The sequence below is a fragment of the Triticum urartu genome, chromosome 5, assembly GCF_003073215.2.
Source record: "Triticum urartu cultivar G1812 chromosome 5, Tu2.1, whole genome shotgun sequence".
Lineage (NCBI taxonomy): Eukaryota > Viridiplantae > Streptophyta > Magnoliopsida > Poales > Poaceae > Triticum > Triticum urartu.
Genome location: NC_053026.1, coordinates 500337686 through 500357967, shown reverse-complemented (window position 1 = coordinate 500357967; position 20282 = coordinate 500337686). Strand labels below are relative to the sequence as shown.

At 44.1% G+C, this 20282-nt stretch overlaps 1 protein-coding gene across 1 annotated transcript; it reads right to left on the bottom strand.

Annotated features, from left to right (window-relative positions):
* Positions 1–16552: 16552 nt before the first annotated feature.
* Positions 16553–19998, bottom strand: LOC125556448 (wax ester synthase/diacylglycerol acyltransferase 11-like). Its single transcript, XM_048719179.1, has 7 exons — positions 19720–19998; positions 19024–19635; positions 18590–18656; positions 18405–18478; positions 17726–17941; positions 17453–17590; positions 16553–16767 (listed from the first exon to the last, which is right to left on the bottom strand). Exons 1-7 carry the CDS (start codon positions 19996–19998, stop codon positions 16597–16599), a joined length of 1557 nt encoding a protein of 518 aa, XP_048575136.1. The 3' UTR covers positions 16553–16596.
* Between the last annotated feature and the right edge of the window lie 284 nt (positions 19999–20282).

Below are 20282 nucleotides of genomic sequence, written 5' to 3'. Positions count from 1 at the left end.
GACTTGTAGATTTTTGCAATAAGTATGTGAGTTCTTTATGACTAATGTTGTGTCCATGGATTATACGCACTCTCACCCTTCCATCATTGCTAGCCTCTTCGGTACCGTGCATTGCCCTTTCTCACATTGAGAGTTGGTGCAAACTTCGCCGGTGCATCCAAACCCTGTGATATGATACGCTCTATCACACATAAACCTCCTTATATCTTCCTCAAAACAGCCACCATACCTACCTATTATGGCATTTCCATAGCCATTTCGAGATATATTGCCATGCAACTTTCCACCATTCCGTTTTTTATGACATGCATCATCATTGTTATATTGCTTTGCATGATCATGTAGTTGACATCGTATTTTTGGCAAAGCCACCATTCATAATTTTTCATACATGTCACACTTGATTCATCGCAATCCCGGTACACCGCCGGAGGCATTCATATACAGTCATATCTTGTTCAAAGTATCGAGTTGTAATTCTTGAGTTGTAAGTAAATAGAAGTGTGATGATCATCATTCATAGAGCATTGTCCCAAAAAAAGAGAAAGCCCAAAAAAAGAAGAGCCCAATAAAAAAAGAAAAGAAAGGCCAAATAAAAAAAAGGGAAAGGCCAAAAAAGGGGCAATGCTACTATCCTTTTCCACACTTGTGCTTCAAAGTAGCACCAGGATCTTTATGATAGAGAGTCTCTTGTTTTGTCACTTTCATATACTAGTGGGAATTTTTCCTTATAGAACTTGGCTTGTATATTCCAACAATGGGCCTCCTCAAGTGCCCTAGGTCTTCGTGAGCAAGCAAGTTGGATGCACACCCACTTAGTTTCGTTTGTTGAGCTTTCATACATTTATAGCTCTAGTGCATCCGTTGCATGGAAATCCCTACTCCTTGCATTGACATCAATTGATGGGAATCTCCCTAGCCCGTTGATTAGCCGCGTCGATGTGAGACTTTCTCCTTTTTGTCTTCTCCACATAACCCCCATCATCATATTCTATTCCACCCACAGTGCTATATCCATGGCTCGCTCTCATGTATTGCGTGAAGGTTTACAAAGTTTGAGATTACTAAACTATGAAACAATTGCTTGGCTTGTCATCGGGGTTGTGCATGATGAGAGCATTCTTGTGTGACGAAAATGGAGCATGACCAAACTATATGATTTTGTAGGGATGAACTTTCTTTGGCCATGTTATTTTGAGAGGACATAATTGCTTACTTAGTATGCTTGAAGTATTATTATTTTTATGTCAATATGAACTTTTATCTTCAATATTTCGGATCTAAATATTCATACCACAATTAAGAAGAATTACATTGAAATTATGCCAAGTAGCGCTCCGCATCAAAAATGCTATTTTTATCATTTACCTACTCGAGGGCGAGCAGGAATTAAGCTTGGGGATGCTGATACGTCTCCAACGTATCTATAATTTTTGATTGCTCCATGCTATAGTATCTTCTGTTTTGTATGTTTATGGGATTTATTATACACTTTTATATTATTTTTGGGGCTAACCTATTAACCTAGAGCCTAGTGCCAGTTACTGTTTTTTCCTTGTTTTAGAGTACCGCAGAAAAGGAAAATCAAACGGAGTCCAATTGACCTGAAACTTCACGGAACTTATTTTTGGAAGGAAAGCAACCCGGGAGACTTGGAGTCCACGTCAAGGAAGCTTCGAGGAAGCCATGAGGTAGGACGGCGCGCCCACCCCCCTGGGCGCGCCCTCCACCCTCGTGGGCCCCTCGTGGCCCCCCTGACGTACTTCTTCCGCCTATATATCTCCATATACCCTAAAACGATCGGGGAGCACAATAGATCGGGAGTTCCGCCGCCAGAAGCCTCCGTAGCCACCGAAATCCAATCTAGAACCGTTCCGGCACCCTGCCAGAGGGGGGCAATCCTTCACCGGTGGCCATCTTCATCATCCCGGTGCTCTCCATGACGAGGAGGGAGTAGTTCTCCCTCGGGGCTGAGGGTATGTACCAATAGCTATGTGTTTGATCTCTCTCTCTCTCTCGTGTTCTTGATTTGGCACGATCTTGATGTATCGCGAGCTTTGCTATTATAGTTGGATCTTATGTTTCTCCTCCCCCTCTACTCTCTTGTAATGGACTGAGTTTCCCCTTTGAAGTTATATTATCGGATTGAGTCTTTAAAGATTTGAGAACACTTGATGTACGTCTTGTCGTGCGTATCTGTGGTGACAATGGGATATCACGTGATTCACTTGATGTATGTTTTGGTGATCAACTTGCGAGTTCCGCCCATGAACCTATGCATAGGGGTTGGCACACGTTTTCATTGTGATTCTCTGGTAGAAACTTTGGGGCACTCTTTGAGGTTCTATGTGTTGGTTGAATAGATGAATCTGAGATTGTGTGATGCATATCGTATAATCATACCCACGGATACTTGAGGTGACATTGGAGTATCCAGGTGACATTAGGGTTTTGGTTGATTTGTGTCTTAAGGTGTTATTCTAGTACGAACTCCAGGGCTGTTTGTGACACTTATAGGTGTTGGGGAACGTAGTAATTTCAAAATTTTCCTACGCACACGCAAGATCATGGTGATGCATAGCAACGAGAGGGGAGAGTGTGATCTACATACCCTCGTAGACCGACAGCGGAAGTGTTATGAAAACGCAGTTGATGTAGTCGTATGTCTTCACGGCCCGACCGATCAAGCACCGAAACCATGGCACCTCCGAGTTCTAGCACACGTTCAGCTCGATGACGATCCCCGGACTCCGATCCAGCAAAGTGTCGGGGAAGAGTTCCATCAGCACGACAGCATGGTGACGATCTTGATGTTCAACTATCGCAGGGCTTCGCCTAAGCACCACTACAGTATTATCGAGGACTATGGTAGAAGGGGGCACCGCACACGGCTAAGAGAACGATCTTAGAGATCAACTTGTGTGTCTAGGGGTGCCCCCTGCCCCTGTATATAAAGGAGCCAAGGGGGGGTGCGGCCGGCCCTAGGAGGAGCGCAGGAGGAGTCCTACTCCTACCGGGAGTAGGACTCCCCTCCCTTTTCCCTACTTGGATTAGGACTTTGGGGGAAGGAGGAGAGGGATGAAAGGAAAGGGGGGGCGCCGCCCCCCTCCTTGTCCAATTCGGACTTGGGGGGGAAGGGGCGCGCGGCAGCCCCTAGGCCTCCTCTCCTCTTCCTCCACTAGGCCCATTAAGGCCCATTAGGTTACCGGGGGGTTCCGGTAACCTCCCGGCACTCCGGTAAAATGCCGATTTCACCCGGAACACTTCTGATGTCCAAACATAGGCTTCCAATATATCAATCTTTATGTCTCGACCATTTCGAGACTCCTCATCATGTCCGTGATCACATCCGGGACTCCGAACTAACTTCGGTACATCAAAATATATAAACTCATAATGAAACTGTCATCGTAACGTTAAGCGTGCGGACCCTACGGGTTCGAGAACAATGTAGACATGACCGAGACATGTCTCCGGTCAATAACCAATAGCGGAACCTGGATGCTCATATTGGCTCCCACATGTTCTACGAAGATCTTTTATCGGTCAGACCGCATAACAACATACGTTGTTCCCTTTGTCATCGGTATGTTACTTGCCCGAGATTCGATCGTCGGTATCTTAATGCCTAGTTCAATCTCGTTACCGGCAAGTCTCTTTACTCGTTTCGTAATACATCATCTCACAACTAACTCATTAGTTGTAATGCTTGCAAGGCTTATGTGATGTGCATTACCGAGAGGGCCCAGAGATACCTCTCCGACAATCGGAGTGACAAATCCTAATCTCGAAATACGCCAACCCAACATGTACCTTTGGAGACACCTATAGAGCTCCTTTATAATCACCCAGTTACGTTGTGACGTTTGGTAGCACACAAAGTGTTCCTCCGGCAAATGGGAGTTGCATAATCTCATAGTCATAGGAACATGTATAAGTCATGAAGAAAGCAATAGCAACATACTAAACGATCGGGTGCTAAGCTAATGTAATGGGTCATGTCAATCACATCATTCTCCTAATAATGTGATCCCGTTAATCAAATGACAACACATGTCTATGGTTAGGAAACATAACCATCTTTGATTAACGATCTAGTCAAGTAGAGGCATACTAGTGACGTTTAGTTTGTCTATGTATTCACACAAGTATTATGTTTCCGGATAATACAATTCTAGCATGAACATAAACATTTATCATGATATAAGGAAATAAAATAATAACTTTATTATTGCCTCTAGGGCATATTTCCTTCAATAGGAACAGCCCAACGGATTGATTGGAAAGAATAACTTTGAGGTGGTTTCGTACCCTACCATAATCTTTTCATTTGTTCTCCGCTATTAGTGACTTTGGAGTGACTCTTTGTTGTATGTTGAGGGATAGTTATGTGATCCAATTATGTTATTATTGTTGAGAGGACTTGCACTAGTGAAAGTATGAACCCTAGGCCTTGTTTCCTAGCATTGCAATACCGTCTATGCTCACTTTTATCATTTGCTACCTTGCTGTTTTTTATATTTTCAGATTACAAATACCCATATCTACTATCCATATACCACTTTTATCACCATCTCTTCGCCGAACTAGTGCACCTATACAATTTACCATTGTATTGGGTGTGTTGGGAACATAAGAGACTCTTTGTTATTTGGTTGCAGGGTTGCTTGAGAGAGACCATCTTCATCCTACGCCTCCTACGAATTGATAAACCTTAGGTCATCCATTTGAAGGAAATTTGCTACTGTCCTACAAACCTCTGCACTTGGAGGCCCAACAATGTCTACAAGAAGAAGGTTGTGTAGTAGACATCAAGCGCCCCTCTCACCCCATCTCACGTAACCAGGATAGGTGGGGCGCCCCATCTAGGGTTACCTCCACCTGGCTTGGGGGGCAAGCCACCCTAGGGTTTCCTAAGGGGGCGCTGCCATCTTACTTGGCCGCCAATCCTAGATTGGATCTAGGGCGCCTCTGAAAGTGAAACTATCCCTAGGTGGTTTTGGTAATTCATAACAACATATAGCTCATTCAGCTAATGCTATTCCAAGATGATTATTTCAGGAAAGCTCAATGATTGGCATGGCATGGATGTGAAAGTGGAACCCTCAAAATGCTAAGGAAAAAGGATTGGCTCAAGCTCAAAATCTCAAGACTCTTCATTTTATATTTTAGTGATCCAAGTTCACATTGAGTCTTTAGGAAAAGCCAATACTATCAAGGAGGGATGAGGTGTTGCTTAATGAGCCTCTTGCTTCATGTGCTTAGTGATATGCTCCAAAACCCTCAACTACTTTCCCATATCCACATTTGACCTAAACCCTAAGCCAAACTCGGTCCTACCAATTCTTCCTATCCGGTGCCACCGAGTTTCACTTGTCATTAGCCACTGCCAAACCCTAGCAATTCGGTTCTACCGATAGGGATCTCGGTCTCACCGAGATGGGATTGCAAACTCTCTGTTTCCCTTTCGTAACTTTTCGGTCTCACCGAAAGAGCGAATCGGTCCCACCGAGATTGCAATATAAATTCAGTGTTTCCCCTTTGTAACTTTTCAGTCTCACCGAAAGAGCAAATCGGTCCCACCGAGTTTGCCTGACCAACTCTCTGGTTAGCTAATTACCAAATTCGGTCTCACCGAGTTTGTGTAATCGGTCTCACCGAGATTACGTTATGCCCAAACCCTAACCATATCGGTCCTACCGAGTTGCATGTCAGTCCCACCGAAAATCTCTAACGGTCACTAGGTTTACCTTTTCGGTCCGACCGAGTTTGTTGATTCGGTCCCACCGAGATTGGAAAACTGTGTGTAACGGTTGGATTTTGTGTGGAGGCTATATATACCCCTCCACCCCCTCTTCATTCGAGGAGAGAGCCATCAGAACACATACACCATTCCAACTCATATGTTCTGAGAGAGAACCACCTACTCATGTGTTGAGACCAAGATATTCCATTCCTACCATATGAATCTTGATCTCTAGCCTTCCCAAGTTGCTTTCCACTCAAATCTTCTTTCCACCAAATCCAAATCCTATGAGAGAGAGTTGAGTGTTGGGGAGACTATCATTTGAAGCACAAGAGCAAGGAGTTCATTACCTACACACCATTTGTTACTTCTTGGAGAGTGGTGTCTCCTAGATTGGCTAGGTGTCACTTGGGAGCCTCCGACAAGATTGTGGAGTTGAACCAAGAAGTTTGTAAGGGCAAGGAGATCGCCTACTTCGTGAAGATCTATCGCTAGTGAGGCAAGTCCTGTGTGGGCGATGGCCATGGTGGGATAGACAAGGTTGCTTCTTCGTGGACCCTTTGTGGGTGGTTGCTTCTTCGTGGACCCTTCGTGGGTGGAGCCCTGTGTGGACTCACGCAACCGTTACCCTTTGTGGGTGGAGCCCTGTGTGGACTCGCGCAACCGTTACCCTTTGTGGGTTGAAGTCTCCATCAACGTGGATGTAGGATAGCACCACCTATCCGAACCACGGGAAAAACATCCGTGTCTCCAACTGCGTTTGAATTCTCCAAACCCTTCCCTTTACATTCTTGCAAGTTGCATGCTTTACTTTCCGCTGCCAATATACTCTTTGCATGCTTGCTTGAATCATGTGATGATTGCTTGACTTGTCCTAAAATAGCTAAAATCTGCCAAGAACTAAAATTGGGAAAAGGTTAAGTTTTTATTTGGTCAAGTAGTCTAATCACCCCCCCCCCTCTAGACATACTTCCGATCCTACAAGTGGTATCAGAGCTTTGGTCTCCATTTGCTTTGATCTCCATAGCTTTTGGTGGTCATAGCCTTGGTTTCACAACCTAGGAGAGTATGGCGTCTAGCGAGGGAAATTATCACCGTAGAGGTCCCTACTTTAATGGTACTAATTTTGCTAGTTGGAAGCATAAAATGAAAATGCATATTCTTGGACATAACCCCGCCGTTTGGGCTATTGTGTGTGTTTGTTTGCAAGGTGACTTCTTTGATGGGAGAGAACCAAACCGTGAAGCTACCGCGGATGAGTTGAAGATGTTGCAATACAATGCTCAAGCTTGTGATATTCTCTTCAACGGATTGTGCCCCGAAGAATTCAACAAAATCAGCCGTCTTGAGAATGCGAAGGAAATTTGCGACACTTTGATTGATATGCACGAAGGTACCGACTCCGTCAAGGAATCCAAGTTGGATGTGCTTCAAAGTCAACTTGACAAGTTCAAGATGAAGGATGGTGAAGGTGTCGCTGAAATGTACTCTAGGCTTGCTCTCATCACAAATGAGATTGCCGGCCTAGGAAGTGAAGAGATGACCGATAGATTCATCATCAAGAAGATTCTAAGAGCCTTGGATGGAAAATATGATACCGTGTGCACATTGATCCAAATGATGCCCAATTACAAAGATCTCAAGCCAACGGAGGTGATTGGAAGAATTGTTGCTCATGAGATGTCACTTAAGGATAAAGAGGAACTTCACAACAAATCGAGTGGTGCCTATAAAGCCTCATGTGAAGCCCCTACATCATAAAGTGAGAAACAAGACTTCAATGAAGAATTGAGCATAATGGTGAAGAACTTCAACAAGTTCTACAAGAGTAGAAGCAAAGATAGAAGCTTCAAGTCAAGGTCCTACAATGACAAAAGATCTTCTAGTCGAGAGCGAAACTGCTACAGTTGTGGAAGACCCAGACACTATTCCAATGAGTGTACGGCTCCCTACAAGAGAAGAGAAGATTCTCCAAAAAGAAGAAGCAAAGAATCACCACCAAGAGAGAGAAGGAGTAGAGATGATCGTTATGAACGAAGATACTCATGGAGAAGCAAGGATTCGGAAAGGAAGGAAAAATCATCAAGGAACTACACAAGACGAAGACATCAAGATCATGTTGGTGACTGGGTATCCGGCTCCGACTCTGACAGCCACTCCGAGAGAAGTTATCACTCTGACTCCGAAGATACTCAAGATGAAGGTGTTGCCGGTCTAGCACTTGTGTCAACCAACTCCTACGACATATTTGACTCACCAAATGAAGGAATTGGAAGATGCTTCATGGCCAAAGGTCCTAAGGTAACACATCCCGAGTATGTTGATTTCAATAGTGATGAAGATGACTTGTTAGGTGATGATTTGCTTGTTGACAACTCTAGTGATGAATACTATGATGAAAGGTCAATTAATCATGCTAATCAAGATAAAACAAATGACAATGATAAGGAGATGATTGAGGCTCTAACTAAAGAACTAAACACTCTTAAGTTAGCTCATGAAACTATCTTCGAAGATCATTGAGAACTTTTAAGAGCTCATGAGAAATTACGCTTTGAAAAGCTCAATCTTGAGCAAGAGCATGAGTTCTTAAAAGCAATCAATGATGATCTCCGCAAGAAAAGCTCTTCTTACATTGCCAAGCGTTTACTCTTATCCACTTACATGCCTCAAGTCAAGTCTAGTAACAAGAACAAGAAAGATTCTTCCTCTAGCAGTAACAATGATCATGCTAAATCCAGTATTGTTGCTTCTAGTAGTTCTCTTGATTCCACTAATGATTCTCTTAGCCAAGTTACACTTGAGCAAGAAAATAGTTTATTGAAGGGAATTATAGAGAAAGGAGTGTACAAAAGCCTTGCCGGGAGTAAGCAATTCGAGGAAATTGTGCGCAAGCAAGGAATGCACCGGAAGAATCAAGGTGTTGGTTTTGAACGAAAGTTCAATGCCAATGGAGTTGAGTGGGAAGAAGATCAATACCCCAAGACAAAGTTTGTTCCTCAACAAGAGAAGTATGATACTTCTTTCAACGGGACACAAGCTCAAGATGATCTTCCACCACAAGACTACAAGCAAAAAGGCAAGGACAAGCTTCAAGAGGAAATTGATGCATTTGAAGAAGCTCCTAAGACCTTAGTCAAGTGGATTCCCAAGACTACTTCAAGTTCCACTTCATCAAGTACGACTACAACTCCAAGGATTCCCATCAAGATGGTGTGGATCCAAAAGAAGAAGAACTAGAGAGTTCTTGAGGGTGACTCCGCCAACATACTTCACTCTTATTATTTTGGCAAGAACAAGTGCAATCAACTTCCACATCTTGCACTAGTTCAAGGAGTCACAAACCCTCTTGTTGGTAAGACAAGGGACAAGGTAACCTAAAAGTTTTCATGGACATCATCTTGTGTGTGCATCACTCTATGTCTATGGATATCCTTGTTTGTTCCTTGTGGGACTAACCCATGTAGGTATTGAAAGTGCAATTCACTCAAATGGATAGCTCCAAGTGATCTACATCAACATTGAGCGTCCACATCTTCAACATCTACATGAAGTCATCATCGACAAAACCCAAGGTTAGTTCATCCCTCTTAGGGGGGGATATCACATCTAGGGGGAGCTTTACTCTAAGACTTGAGCTAAAGCAACTCTAAAGATGTGAACACAACAATGCTTTATGTAAAAGTGGTAACCCCACTTGATCTTAAACGATGAGTATGAGCTATGATCAAGTGTTCTCACTTGACTCCTAAGTCAATATACTCATATATAGATGACCTTGTCATCGCAAATTGCTTGATAGATGCTAGAATTGGTTGTGCATGCCTTGCCACATATTTCATTTGCCATCTTATTGTGTGAGCATGCTGGTTGCATATTTTACTCATTCGAGGACATCCACTTGTTGTTTTGATTGTTTGGTTTTATTTTCTTTTGCCAAGTGGATGGACAAGAATGCCTAAGTACCTCCTCTAGCTATCTATGCTTTTCTCGTCTCAAACTCTATTCATGCTGCATCACAAAATTTGATCAAGTCAGATTCGAACCACTCTGTGTGAGGAGCGCTCGGAGTCCCCGATTCGTCATAGACTTAAACTTCCAAAACCTCTTTATGATTCTCGGTCTGACCGATACCCCACTTTCGGTCCTACCGAGATCATTAAGTTGATCTAGGTTTTCGATCTCGATGCAACCGATTTGAACATTTCGGTCCCACCGAGTTTCAGTAACTGCCTGCAGTTATGAATCTCGGTGCCACCGAGTTGTTCCACTCGGTCACACCGACAGGGTCGGGATATATATAGTCACGGGCAAAATTTGGAAATTTCTCCGAACCCCTTCGCCCGCGCGATAGCCTGCTCTGCCAACGTGGTCTCCGGATCGTCTTCTCGCCGCCAGCCCAGTCGCTGGTCTCCGTCGCCGTCAACGGGAATTCTGCCCCGCCGTTGCCGCCGTAGCGAGTCTCCGCCGAACTAGGGTATGGACTCGATCACAGTGCTATTCCCCGTCCAATTCCTAGCACATTGTGTTCTTCATGATTCTTGCCACGATTGAAACACTCCTATCCAGTCAATACGCCCGTAGATTAGCTTTGATTCGAAAATTTTAGGGTTAGGTTTCCGCCGAAACCATCTCGGACCCACCGAGTTGAAAAACTCGGTCCCACCGATTTGGCTTATGCCATTGCACAAGTGAGACTCGGGCTGACCGAGAATTACTTATCGGTGTGACCGATTTTGGAACTCTGTGAAACCCTAGCAGTCTCGGTGCCACCGAACTGTGACTCGGTCCTACCGAGTTCACTAGTTTAGGTTCCAAAACTGTTTCGGTATCACCGAGTTTGAAAATCGGTAGATCCGAGATGATTTCAGTGGGAAACTAAAACTAAGTTTTTGGATCATTTTTTTTGCAAAAATCTCTGCATTTTGTGATGCTCATCTTTTCTACCTCATCTATAAACTGTTCACAGGGTCAGCAGTCAGAGTTTGCAGCATGTCTGATCAAAGTGACAGCCAGAACATGTCAGAGCAGCAGGTGCACATGAGTGAGGGCACTAGTCCCTCCAGCTCTTCAGATGAGGGCAGCAGGAGCACCCCTAGCAACTTGCCAAAAGATGCCACCAGACAGAGGAAGAAGAGAACTTCTGATTCCGAATATGAAGATTATGTGGCAGAGGAAGAGGCCACATCAAAGAGAGTCGAGCCAGCTCAAGGCACAAAGCCAGGTCTAAAGATCAAAAGGCCAGCAGGCAGGCAGCCTATGTCAAAGGCTAGAGCCTCAACTGAGAAGCCTGCACCCAAAGAGCCAGTTGCTGCTGAGGGAAAGAAAAGAAAGGAAAGGGTCAAGAAGACCGTAGCCAGAGTGCTAGGAAAGGCTTCCATCATGGAAGAGGAAGAGGAAGAAGAGGTAGCTGCACCAGCACCCAAGGCACCCAAGCTGATGGGTGATGCCATAAGATCAGGGGCTACTGCATCTAAGCCCAAAGCTGCCTCCAAGCCAAAACCAAAGAGGAATACAAGGAGCATTCCTGTAGCTGAGAAGAACAAGGCCCCAGTGCCTGAGACTGTTGCTGAAGAAGAGGATGAAGAGCAAGTTCTGAGAAAGCTCAAGCCCAAGATTCCAGACCACAATGATGCGCATCCTGTGGCTGAGGACATGAAGCTCAGGAGAGATTCAGGGCTGAGAAAGTGGAGAGAAGCAGACCCGTATGCTTCAAGGAGGAGGACTGCTGTGGATTACAGATTTCACACCAAGGAACAGCAGGACTTCTATGAGATAGTGCTGCTAGATAAGAAGCCCATTGTTTGTGACATGAGATGGGTCGACTGGACCTACATGAAGGAAAATGAGGAACACTACCCTGGAGTGTATGATAGCTTTAGTGCTTGTGGAGTTGCTGACTTTGTTGGGCAGAAGCTCACAAAGTGGAATGAGGAGCTTATAATGCAGTTCTACTCCACAGCACATTTTTATTCAGATGGGAGGATCACATGGATGTCTGAGGGTACAAGGTACCAATCTACTGTTGAGGAATGGTCAAAGTTGATCAATGCCCCAGAGGAGCAAGCAGATGACTTGGACATTTATGGCAAGAAAAAGATGGATCATAACTCAATGTCCAACATGTACAAGGAAATCCCCAATGAAGCTCTTGACACCTTCAAATTTGGGTCTGTGCATTACCTTCTGTCAGGGCTGCCAACCATCAATTGGATATTGAGGCACACCTTATTGCCCAAGTCTGGAGATCACAAGATGATCAGAGGCCATGCTATCAACTTGCTACATGTATTTGATGTGCCTCAGAAGTTCAAGGTGATGAGCCTCATAGTGGAAACTATCAAAAGGACTGCAGCAGATCAGAAGAAGAGTTGCGGATATGCCCCTCAGATCCAGGAGCTCATTAACTCCAAGATGGGCACGGGCATATATTTATTGGACAAGGAACACCTGCCCATCCGTCCAGATTTTGAGGACAATCAAGTTGTCATGACTGAGAACGAGCCATCATCTGCCCAAGCATACGCAAAGAAGGAGAAGGCAAGGAAGGAGAAAGCTGCCAAGATGCCAACTCAAGAGAAGGCATCTGAGTATTTCTTGAAGACCAAACAAGAGCAGCTTGGTTACCTGATTGCATCCACCCTGCGGATTGAGCAAGGACTAGCCACCCTAACTCAAAACCAAGCAAGCCTAGAGAGAATCATGGAACAAAAGTTCTATGACTTGGATGTCAAGGTAACGGAGATTCAGTCTGCAGTGGAGCAGCTCCAAGATGATATGCAGGAGAGGAGAGGCAGGACTACCACTCATGCCTTTGCCAGAGTGCCACGAGGTCCGAGGTCGTCTGCCGTGCCAGTTGCTGACACAAGAGCCACCACCTCAGCACCAGCTACAGCCTCAGTTCCACCAGCTCCAGCATCTACTTCAGCTCCAACTCCAGCGTCTACTTCAGCGTCTACAGAAGCCTTCGTCCTTGGAGTGATCCGGACTCCACCACCACCAGAAGATCAAGTCTGAGCGTCGATCTAGCACTATGCATTTTCTAGGAACTTTTTGGTAACTTGTTGCCAAAGGGGGAGAAAAATGTATAGATCATAGGCTTCGAGAGAGAGTGTGTTGCTCTTCTCTCTTGCTTTATTTGGTGGTTTTTCAAACTTGTTTGCTTTTGAGTGCTTGAGATACTACGTCATTATTTGTGAGACATTGATGATCATGCGTTTGATCATAAGCTACACTTAATGCTTGCTTAATGCTATTATCTTATCTATCTTATGTGATCATTCACTATTCTTGGTGATGAGTGCATGTATTTCATTCTTATCATTTTAAGCGCTCCACCAAGATGTATGTGACATGGAAGAGTAACCCATGACTCTAACTCCTTGTGCATTTGCAGTCCAAAGCAAATTTTAATATGCACAAATTTAGAGGGAGCTCTTACTTATCACATACTTCTCAAAGCGACGATATATTTCATGCTTATTATCATTTGTCGAAGCTTTGATCTATATGTTGTCATCAATTACCAAAAAGGGGGAGATTAAAAGTGAAACTATCCCTAGGTGGTTTTGGTAATTCATAACAACATATAGCTCATTCAGCTAATGCTATTCCAAGATGATTATTTCAGGAAAGCTCAATGATTGGCATGGCATGGATGTGAAAGTGGAACCCTCAAAATGCTAAGGAAAAAGGATTGGCTCAAGCTCAAAATCTCAAGACTCTTCATTTTATATTTTAGTGATCCAAGTTCACATTGAGTCTTTAGGAAAAGCCAATACTATCAAGGAGGGATGAGGTGTTGCTTAATGAGCCTCTTGCTTCATGTGCTTAGTGATATGCTCCAAAACCCTCAACTACTTTCCCATATCCACATTTGACCTAAACCCTAAGCCAAACTCGGTCCTACCAATTCTTCCTATCCGGTGCCACCGAGTTTCACTTGTCATTAGCCACTGCCAAACCCTAGCAATTCGGTTCTACCGATAGGGATCTCGGTCTCACCGAGATGGGATTGCAAACTCTCTGTTTCCCTTTCGTAACTTTTCGGTCTCACCGAAAGAGCGAATCGGTCCCACCGAGATTGCAATATAAATTCAGTGTTTCCCCTTTGTAACTTTTCAGTCTCACCGAAAGAGCAAATCGGTCCCACCGAGTTTGCCTGACCAACTCTCTGGTTAGCTAATTATCAAATTCGGTCTCACCGAGTTTGTGTAATCGGTCTCACCGAGATTATGTTATGCCCAAACCCTAACCATATCGGTCCTACCGAGTTGCATGTCAGTCCCACCGAAAATCTCTAACGGACACTAGGTTTACCTTTTCGGTCCGACCAAGTTTGTTGATTCGGTCCAACCGAGATTGGAAAACTGTGTGTAACGGTTGGATTTTGTGTGGAGGCTATATATACCCCTCCACCCCCTCTTCATTCGAGGAGAGAGCCATCAGAACACATACACCATTCCAACTCATATGTTCTGAGAGAGAACCACCTACTCATGTGTTGAGACCAAGATATTCCATTCCTACCATATGAATCTTGATCTCTAGCCTTCCCAAGTTGCTTTCCACTCAAATCTTCTTTCCACCAAATCCAAATCCTATGAGAGAGAGTTGAGTGTTGGGGAGACTATCATTTGAAGCACAAGAGCAAGGAGTTCATTACCTACACACCATTTGTTACTTCTTGGAGAGTGGTGTCTCCTAGATTGGCTAGGTGTCACTTGGGAGCCTCCGACAAGATTGTGGAGTTGAACCAAGAAGTTTGTAAGGGCAAGGAGATCGCCTACTTCGTGAAGATCTATCGCTAGTGAGGCAAGTCCTGTGTGGGCGATGGCCATGGTGGGATAGACAAGGTTGCTTCTTCGTGGACCCTTTGTGGGTGGTTGCTTCTTCGTGGACCCTTCGTGGGTGGAGCCCTGTGTGGACTCACGCAACCGTTACCCTTTGTGGGTGGAGCCCTGTGTGGACTCGCGCAACCGTTACCCTTTGTGGGTTGAAGTCTCCATCAACGTGGATGTAGGATAGCACCACCTATCCGAACCACGGGAAAAACATCCGTGTCTCCAACTGTGTTTGAATTCTCCAAACCCTTCCCTTTACATTCTTGCAAGTTGCATGCTTTACTTTCCGCTGCCAATATACTCTTTGCATGCTTGCTTGAATCGTGTGATGATTGCTTGACTTGTCCTAAAATAGCTAAAATCTGCCAAGAACTAAAATTGGGAAAAGGTTAAGTTTTTATTTGGTCAAGTAGTCTAATCACCCCCCCTCTAGACATACTTTCGATCCTACAGGCTCCTCCTCCTCCCTTCCCCCTATATATAGAGAGAGGTAGAGAGAGGGCAGCCGCACCTTTTGAGGACATCTCCACGCCACGGCGTTGCCCTTCTTCTCCCTCGTAGTCCATCTTCTTCTTCGTAGTGCTTAGTGAAGCTCTGTTGAGATTTTCGCCACCACCACCGCCACCACGCTGTCGTGCTGCCGGAGGACTCGAGCTAATACTTCACCATCGCTCGCTGGATCGAGGAGGTGAAGGTGTCATCAAGCCGTACATGTGTTGAACGTGGAGGTGCCATCCGTTCGGCACTAGATCGAAGTTTGCGGGACGGGTCGTAATTGGATTGCGAAGACGTTCGACTACATCAACCGTGTTTCTTAACGCTTCCGCTTAGCGATCTACAAGGGTATGAAGATCCAATCTCTCCTCTCCTAGATAGTCATATCCTAGATTGATCTTAGTGAGCGTAGGAAAATTTGTGTTTCCCATGCAACGTTCCCCAACAATGGGGTCTTCTCCTTATCATGGACACGAGAGAAGATGATGCTTTCACCTCAGGATACGAGTCGGGCGAGTTGTCCGATCATGCATGATATTCCCTACCAAGGAGACAAGTCTAGAGTGACAACCAACGGGGTTCATCTTTGGACTGACCGGGTATGGAGAAGAGCGGTAGAGGGGAGGGGATCGAGGCCAATGTTGGAGTGCATAGGCTTATCAGTGAATAGCACACCAACTGGTAGTGGGGAGTGGAGCAACGCCACAACAAAGTTTCTGGGTTTTTTTTTTGGGGGGGGGGGGGGGGGGGGGGGAGGGTTAGGCATGGAATTAATGAGGGAGAATGGTTGGTTAAGAAGGTAATTTGGAGTGGTCCAACTTTAATCGGCCATGTGATCAACAATATATGTGCAAGTAACTTTGATTAGGTTTCGCAAAAGTGGTGATTTTTATAGGGTAATGAAATATTTGTTGAGAAAAAAAGAGAAAAAAGAGATGGTTAATAAGTTTGCCCAATAATACAACAATTCATCCAAAGCTTGCCCTACTCTTCCACTTATAATAGTCTAAATCTCTAGGAGAAAAACATGACACATTCGATCTTCAAAAATCCGCACGTTTTATGTTCCTTGGCGGATAATAAGCACTATATGTATTATGCATTTATGCCCTTGGGATTGTTTTTTAAACTTTATTAACCAAAGAGACACGAAGTGACCTACTCCCTACAAAGTTGTACTAAATCAACGACACTTATTTTGGAACGAAGGGGTATTAATTGCAAGATTTCATGGACGAAATAAAGCCATATAGGCATAAGTGTAATGGCACAGGAGTATAATGGATTATGCCCAATCCTGGCATAAATGTTATAGTTTATATTATTCCTTCTGACACATCATTCTTCAACAATAATAATGAATACATTTTGCTTGTAACCTTATTTTGGTTGAGTTTCTCGGTTTATATTACCATGTTGTGACTTGTGATGCACACACATAATATATAGGAGTATACCGCTAGCATTACACAGTTTTCAAAAGTATCTCACACCGATGCAGTTGCTTCTTGATTACTCTTTCTTGATGATGGATGCTGAAAGCCTTGAAGATGCATCCTTAATGCGCCCGAAGGACTCAGTGAAGTCATCCAAAAGTTGAGCATAATCTGGAATCACTTCATCGTCGACTGACAGAATTACCTTAATAGTGTTATCGTAACTCTGGTACTGCACAGCCAAGGCCTGTAAAATAAATCTTCTTGATTTAACAAAAATAATAGGGTGTCTGAATGGTTTAAATAGGTTTACTTCCATTCTCATTTATTGCATGTAATTAAGTTTTAGTACTTATATTGTTCCAAGGAGTTGATCTTACTTTGGTTGGTAGGGTGTATGCCCACCCAAGGTAAGTCATCTCTTTAATTGGGGAGCCATCTAGTGATCAACTATACAGAGAGATGTATCTGACATTGCATCCCATTTTGAGTCATGGATTCAAGTTCACACTAAAACGAGAGGAAATTCAACTACCCACATACTCATACCAATCCTCATTATTGTAAAATCTCCACTAGTGATTGGTGTTAGAGTACACCTCACCTTGTTTGAGTGCTCTTTAAATTGTATATTGTAGTTCCTCCTAGGCACAATATCATTTCAGATGTAACTATACATCAACAAAGTGGAAATTTAGGCTTTCAGTCGTTGATATTTTGGGTTCCTATTCTCATTTTTATCTTCTACAAAACCAAAGTAACTTACCTGAGAATTTTTGATAATTTATACAAGGTAAAGTGGTTTTCTTTGTGAAAGCAATGTGTGATGAAAATTTCCTTGCGTTGTGGATTGTGGTAGACGATTTGCGTTGACAAAAGGACAAATGTTGCTTATGATTGAAGGTTTTGATTTAAGATCGTGGATGACTTACATGTGGACCTCCATAACTACAAGGTGCAATGAAGATAATTGGGTGCCCGTAGAACTCTATTTGTTCAGTTGGTCCAACCATGTTTGAGAACAAAAAAGTTGTATTGGCGAACATGCGTTGATAGATAAAAGAGGCCACCTGCTTATCAAGTTGAAAAACATGGACATTAACTAGATAAGAGCAATGTTATGTTGTTAAACAAGTAGTTGCTTAGTTTGTGTACTTTAATTTTAGAAAATAAAACATATAAGTACAAACAGGCAGCATATATACCTTCATGCCAAACATTTTGACAAAAAATGCATTCATCTTACACGTGAAGATAACTTCAAGTGAGCTCTTTTTCCTATCGATGATCTTCTTTGCCTTGCGAACATATGCAAGTGGATCATTGTGCATCGCTAAATGAAATGGAAGGAGGATGTAGCCTAGTTGATTTCCCCATGCCACATCGTTACTCTTACCGGATTCTATCATATCAACATAGGTCTGTACATAGTTGTAAGGAAGCGTTAGATGAAAATAATGATATGCTACAAATTAGTAATCCATTGACTTAAAACCTCCATTTGGAAACAAATTGCCCTTCAGAAAGCGTGGAATCAAACTAGCTACTCTAATAGTAACTAGTAATATGCACTGTACTTATTTAGGTTAGTTAGGTGAACATATATAAAAAAATTAGTTTATTAAGAAACATAATTTCATAAATACCATGATTTTATTCTTTTACTGACATATTCGTACGAAAACTAATGACCAAACTTGAACATTGGCGATTATTTCCGATGTCTAGAGTGTTAATTTCACTTGTGGAATATTTTGCAATATATTAGTGAGGGTTAGCAATTTAGATATAAAAGATAAGAAATGAGTAAACATTTGGTGCAGAAATATGTAGATTAATTATTCCTGCATTTAGATTGTATATATTTTCATTTAAAAAACTTACTTGTAGGCTAGTGGTTGGCCTTGTATTGACAGGGAGAACAGACCGCAAACATAGTTTGCTGGCCTTAGAGGAACCTAACATAAATTGAAGACGAGTTACGTAAATTAATGTATATGTAGTAAATACAACAGATCGACCTGCGGGAGAAACTATACGCCCCCTGTGGCCAGACCTACACCACTTACCAGACTTGCGAAAGTAATATCGTGACAGAGCTGCCGAAGTCGCCCCGACTAGCACATCATTGACAGTCTCCGGAAACAGAAGAGAAAAAAATGCATAAACAGAATTTAAAATTTTCAGATGGAGTGTATGCAAGAATAATACTCCCCCCGTTTCAAAACAATTGAAATTCTAGGTTTATTCTAAGTCAACTTGCTTACTTTGACCAACTCTATAAAAAATGTGCTAAGATCTACAGCATCAAATACAAATTATATAAACAGATATTTCATAAAGAATCCCACGAGACTTGCTAATTTCATGTTCTACATGTTAATATTTTTTTATAGACTTGGTCAAACTTAGACTTTGATTTTGGACAAATCAACAATTTTAATTATTTTGGGACTTAGGTAGTATCACACATTAGGATTCTAATCGATAGCTGGTTACTTACGCAGTTCATGACATTCTTGATGAGCTTGACATCGTCCAAGCTAAGACTCCGGTGCACAAAGCGCCTGCTGCGGTTGGACGTGACGTCGCCGTCCACACGTTTGAAGAGCGTGTGCAGGTCTCTACGGAACACAATGGTCACAGCAAAGATGGCAAAGTCTACCATGGTGTTCCATACGAGCACAAGATACGACCAGATCCATGTGACGAACGCTGCCAGGACACCTGCGGCCGGGGGCTGCCGGCGCCGTGGCACGTAGATGGCGCCAGTGCGCGCCGGCTGCTCCGGCATGGCCGGCAGGCGTGTTGGGTCGGCGACGCTCCGGGCGGACGCCAGGAGCAGCGTGATCAGCGACATCCCGCCACCGAGAGAGTGGTGCAGGCGGATCACCGCGGTGGAGGCCGCCTCGGATGTTGGGAAGTCTAGGAAGTGGAACTCCCAGAGCGGACGGGAGCGGTCCATGGGGAGAGTGTACAGCGAGGCCACGTAGTCCTCCAAGGCCCGGTCCGGGTCGGCCTCCACGGCGACGGGGTGCAGCGTCGGGACGATCATGTGGTCGTCCACGTTCACCGCCGTCCGCGCCCACCGTGGGCCTTTTGAGCCGTCTGTCACCTGCCAAGCATTTACGCGCGCGCTCACGAGTTAAACAAACTAAGCTAGTAGTGTATATCTTTGATGGTAAGAGTAGGTATATACTTGGATGCTACGGAAGCGTGGGTAGCGGGCAAGCTGGGCGGCGATGCCGGCGCTGAAGACGGGGAGGTTTACGGGGCAGCCAAGGCCGACGGTGACGATGATGTGTATGGTTTCCATGAGCCTTGCAGTGGGGCTCAAGGGCTCCTCCTCCGCTGCCGCCGCGGTCGCGGAATAGTCCGTCGTCGTCCATTCGGCCACTGCTGATCGTTGCGTGCGTATCGGGAGTAGCCGGGTTGTTGGTAGAGCGGCTCCACTGGGGCTACAACTGCTAGCGTCCATAGAGAATCGATCGCTGAATGTATGGAGTGATCAGCTCGATCTGCTCTCCAGGTGTAAATATATAGGACGAGGATATGTTAATGAAAACACAAGGGGTCAATTAATGACCACCCTAGCTTTTCGTTTTCAAAGCCTAGAAGTCGTATACTAGTATAGTACTAAGAGCATCTTCATTAGCACACACCTAAAATTTGGCTACCTGAATCCACTTTAGATAGAGGAGAGGGAATGGGGAAATATCAGGTACTCTCATCCTTGGGGTGCTCCTCATACTTCAACTTAAA

Coding starts and splice junctions, on each gene's coding strand:
- LOC125556448 (XM_048719179.1), bottom strand. CDS start 19,998: ATGGACGCTAGCAGTTGTAGCCCCAGTGGAGCCGCTCTACCAACAACC. Junction 17,942..18,404: donor GGCCAACCACTAGCCTACAA/GTAAGTTTTTTA, acceptor AACTATGTACAG/ACCTATGTTGATATGATAGA. Junction 16,768..17,452: donor GTAGTTATGGAGGTCCACAT/GTAAGTCATCCA, acceptor TTTATTTTACAG/GCCTTGGCTGTGCAGTACCA.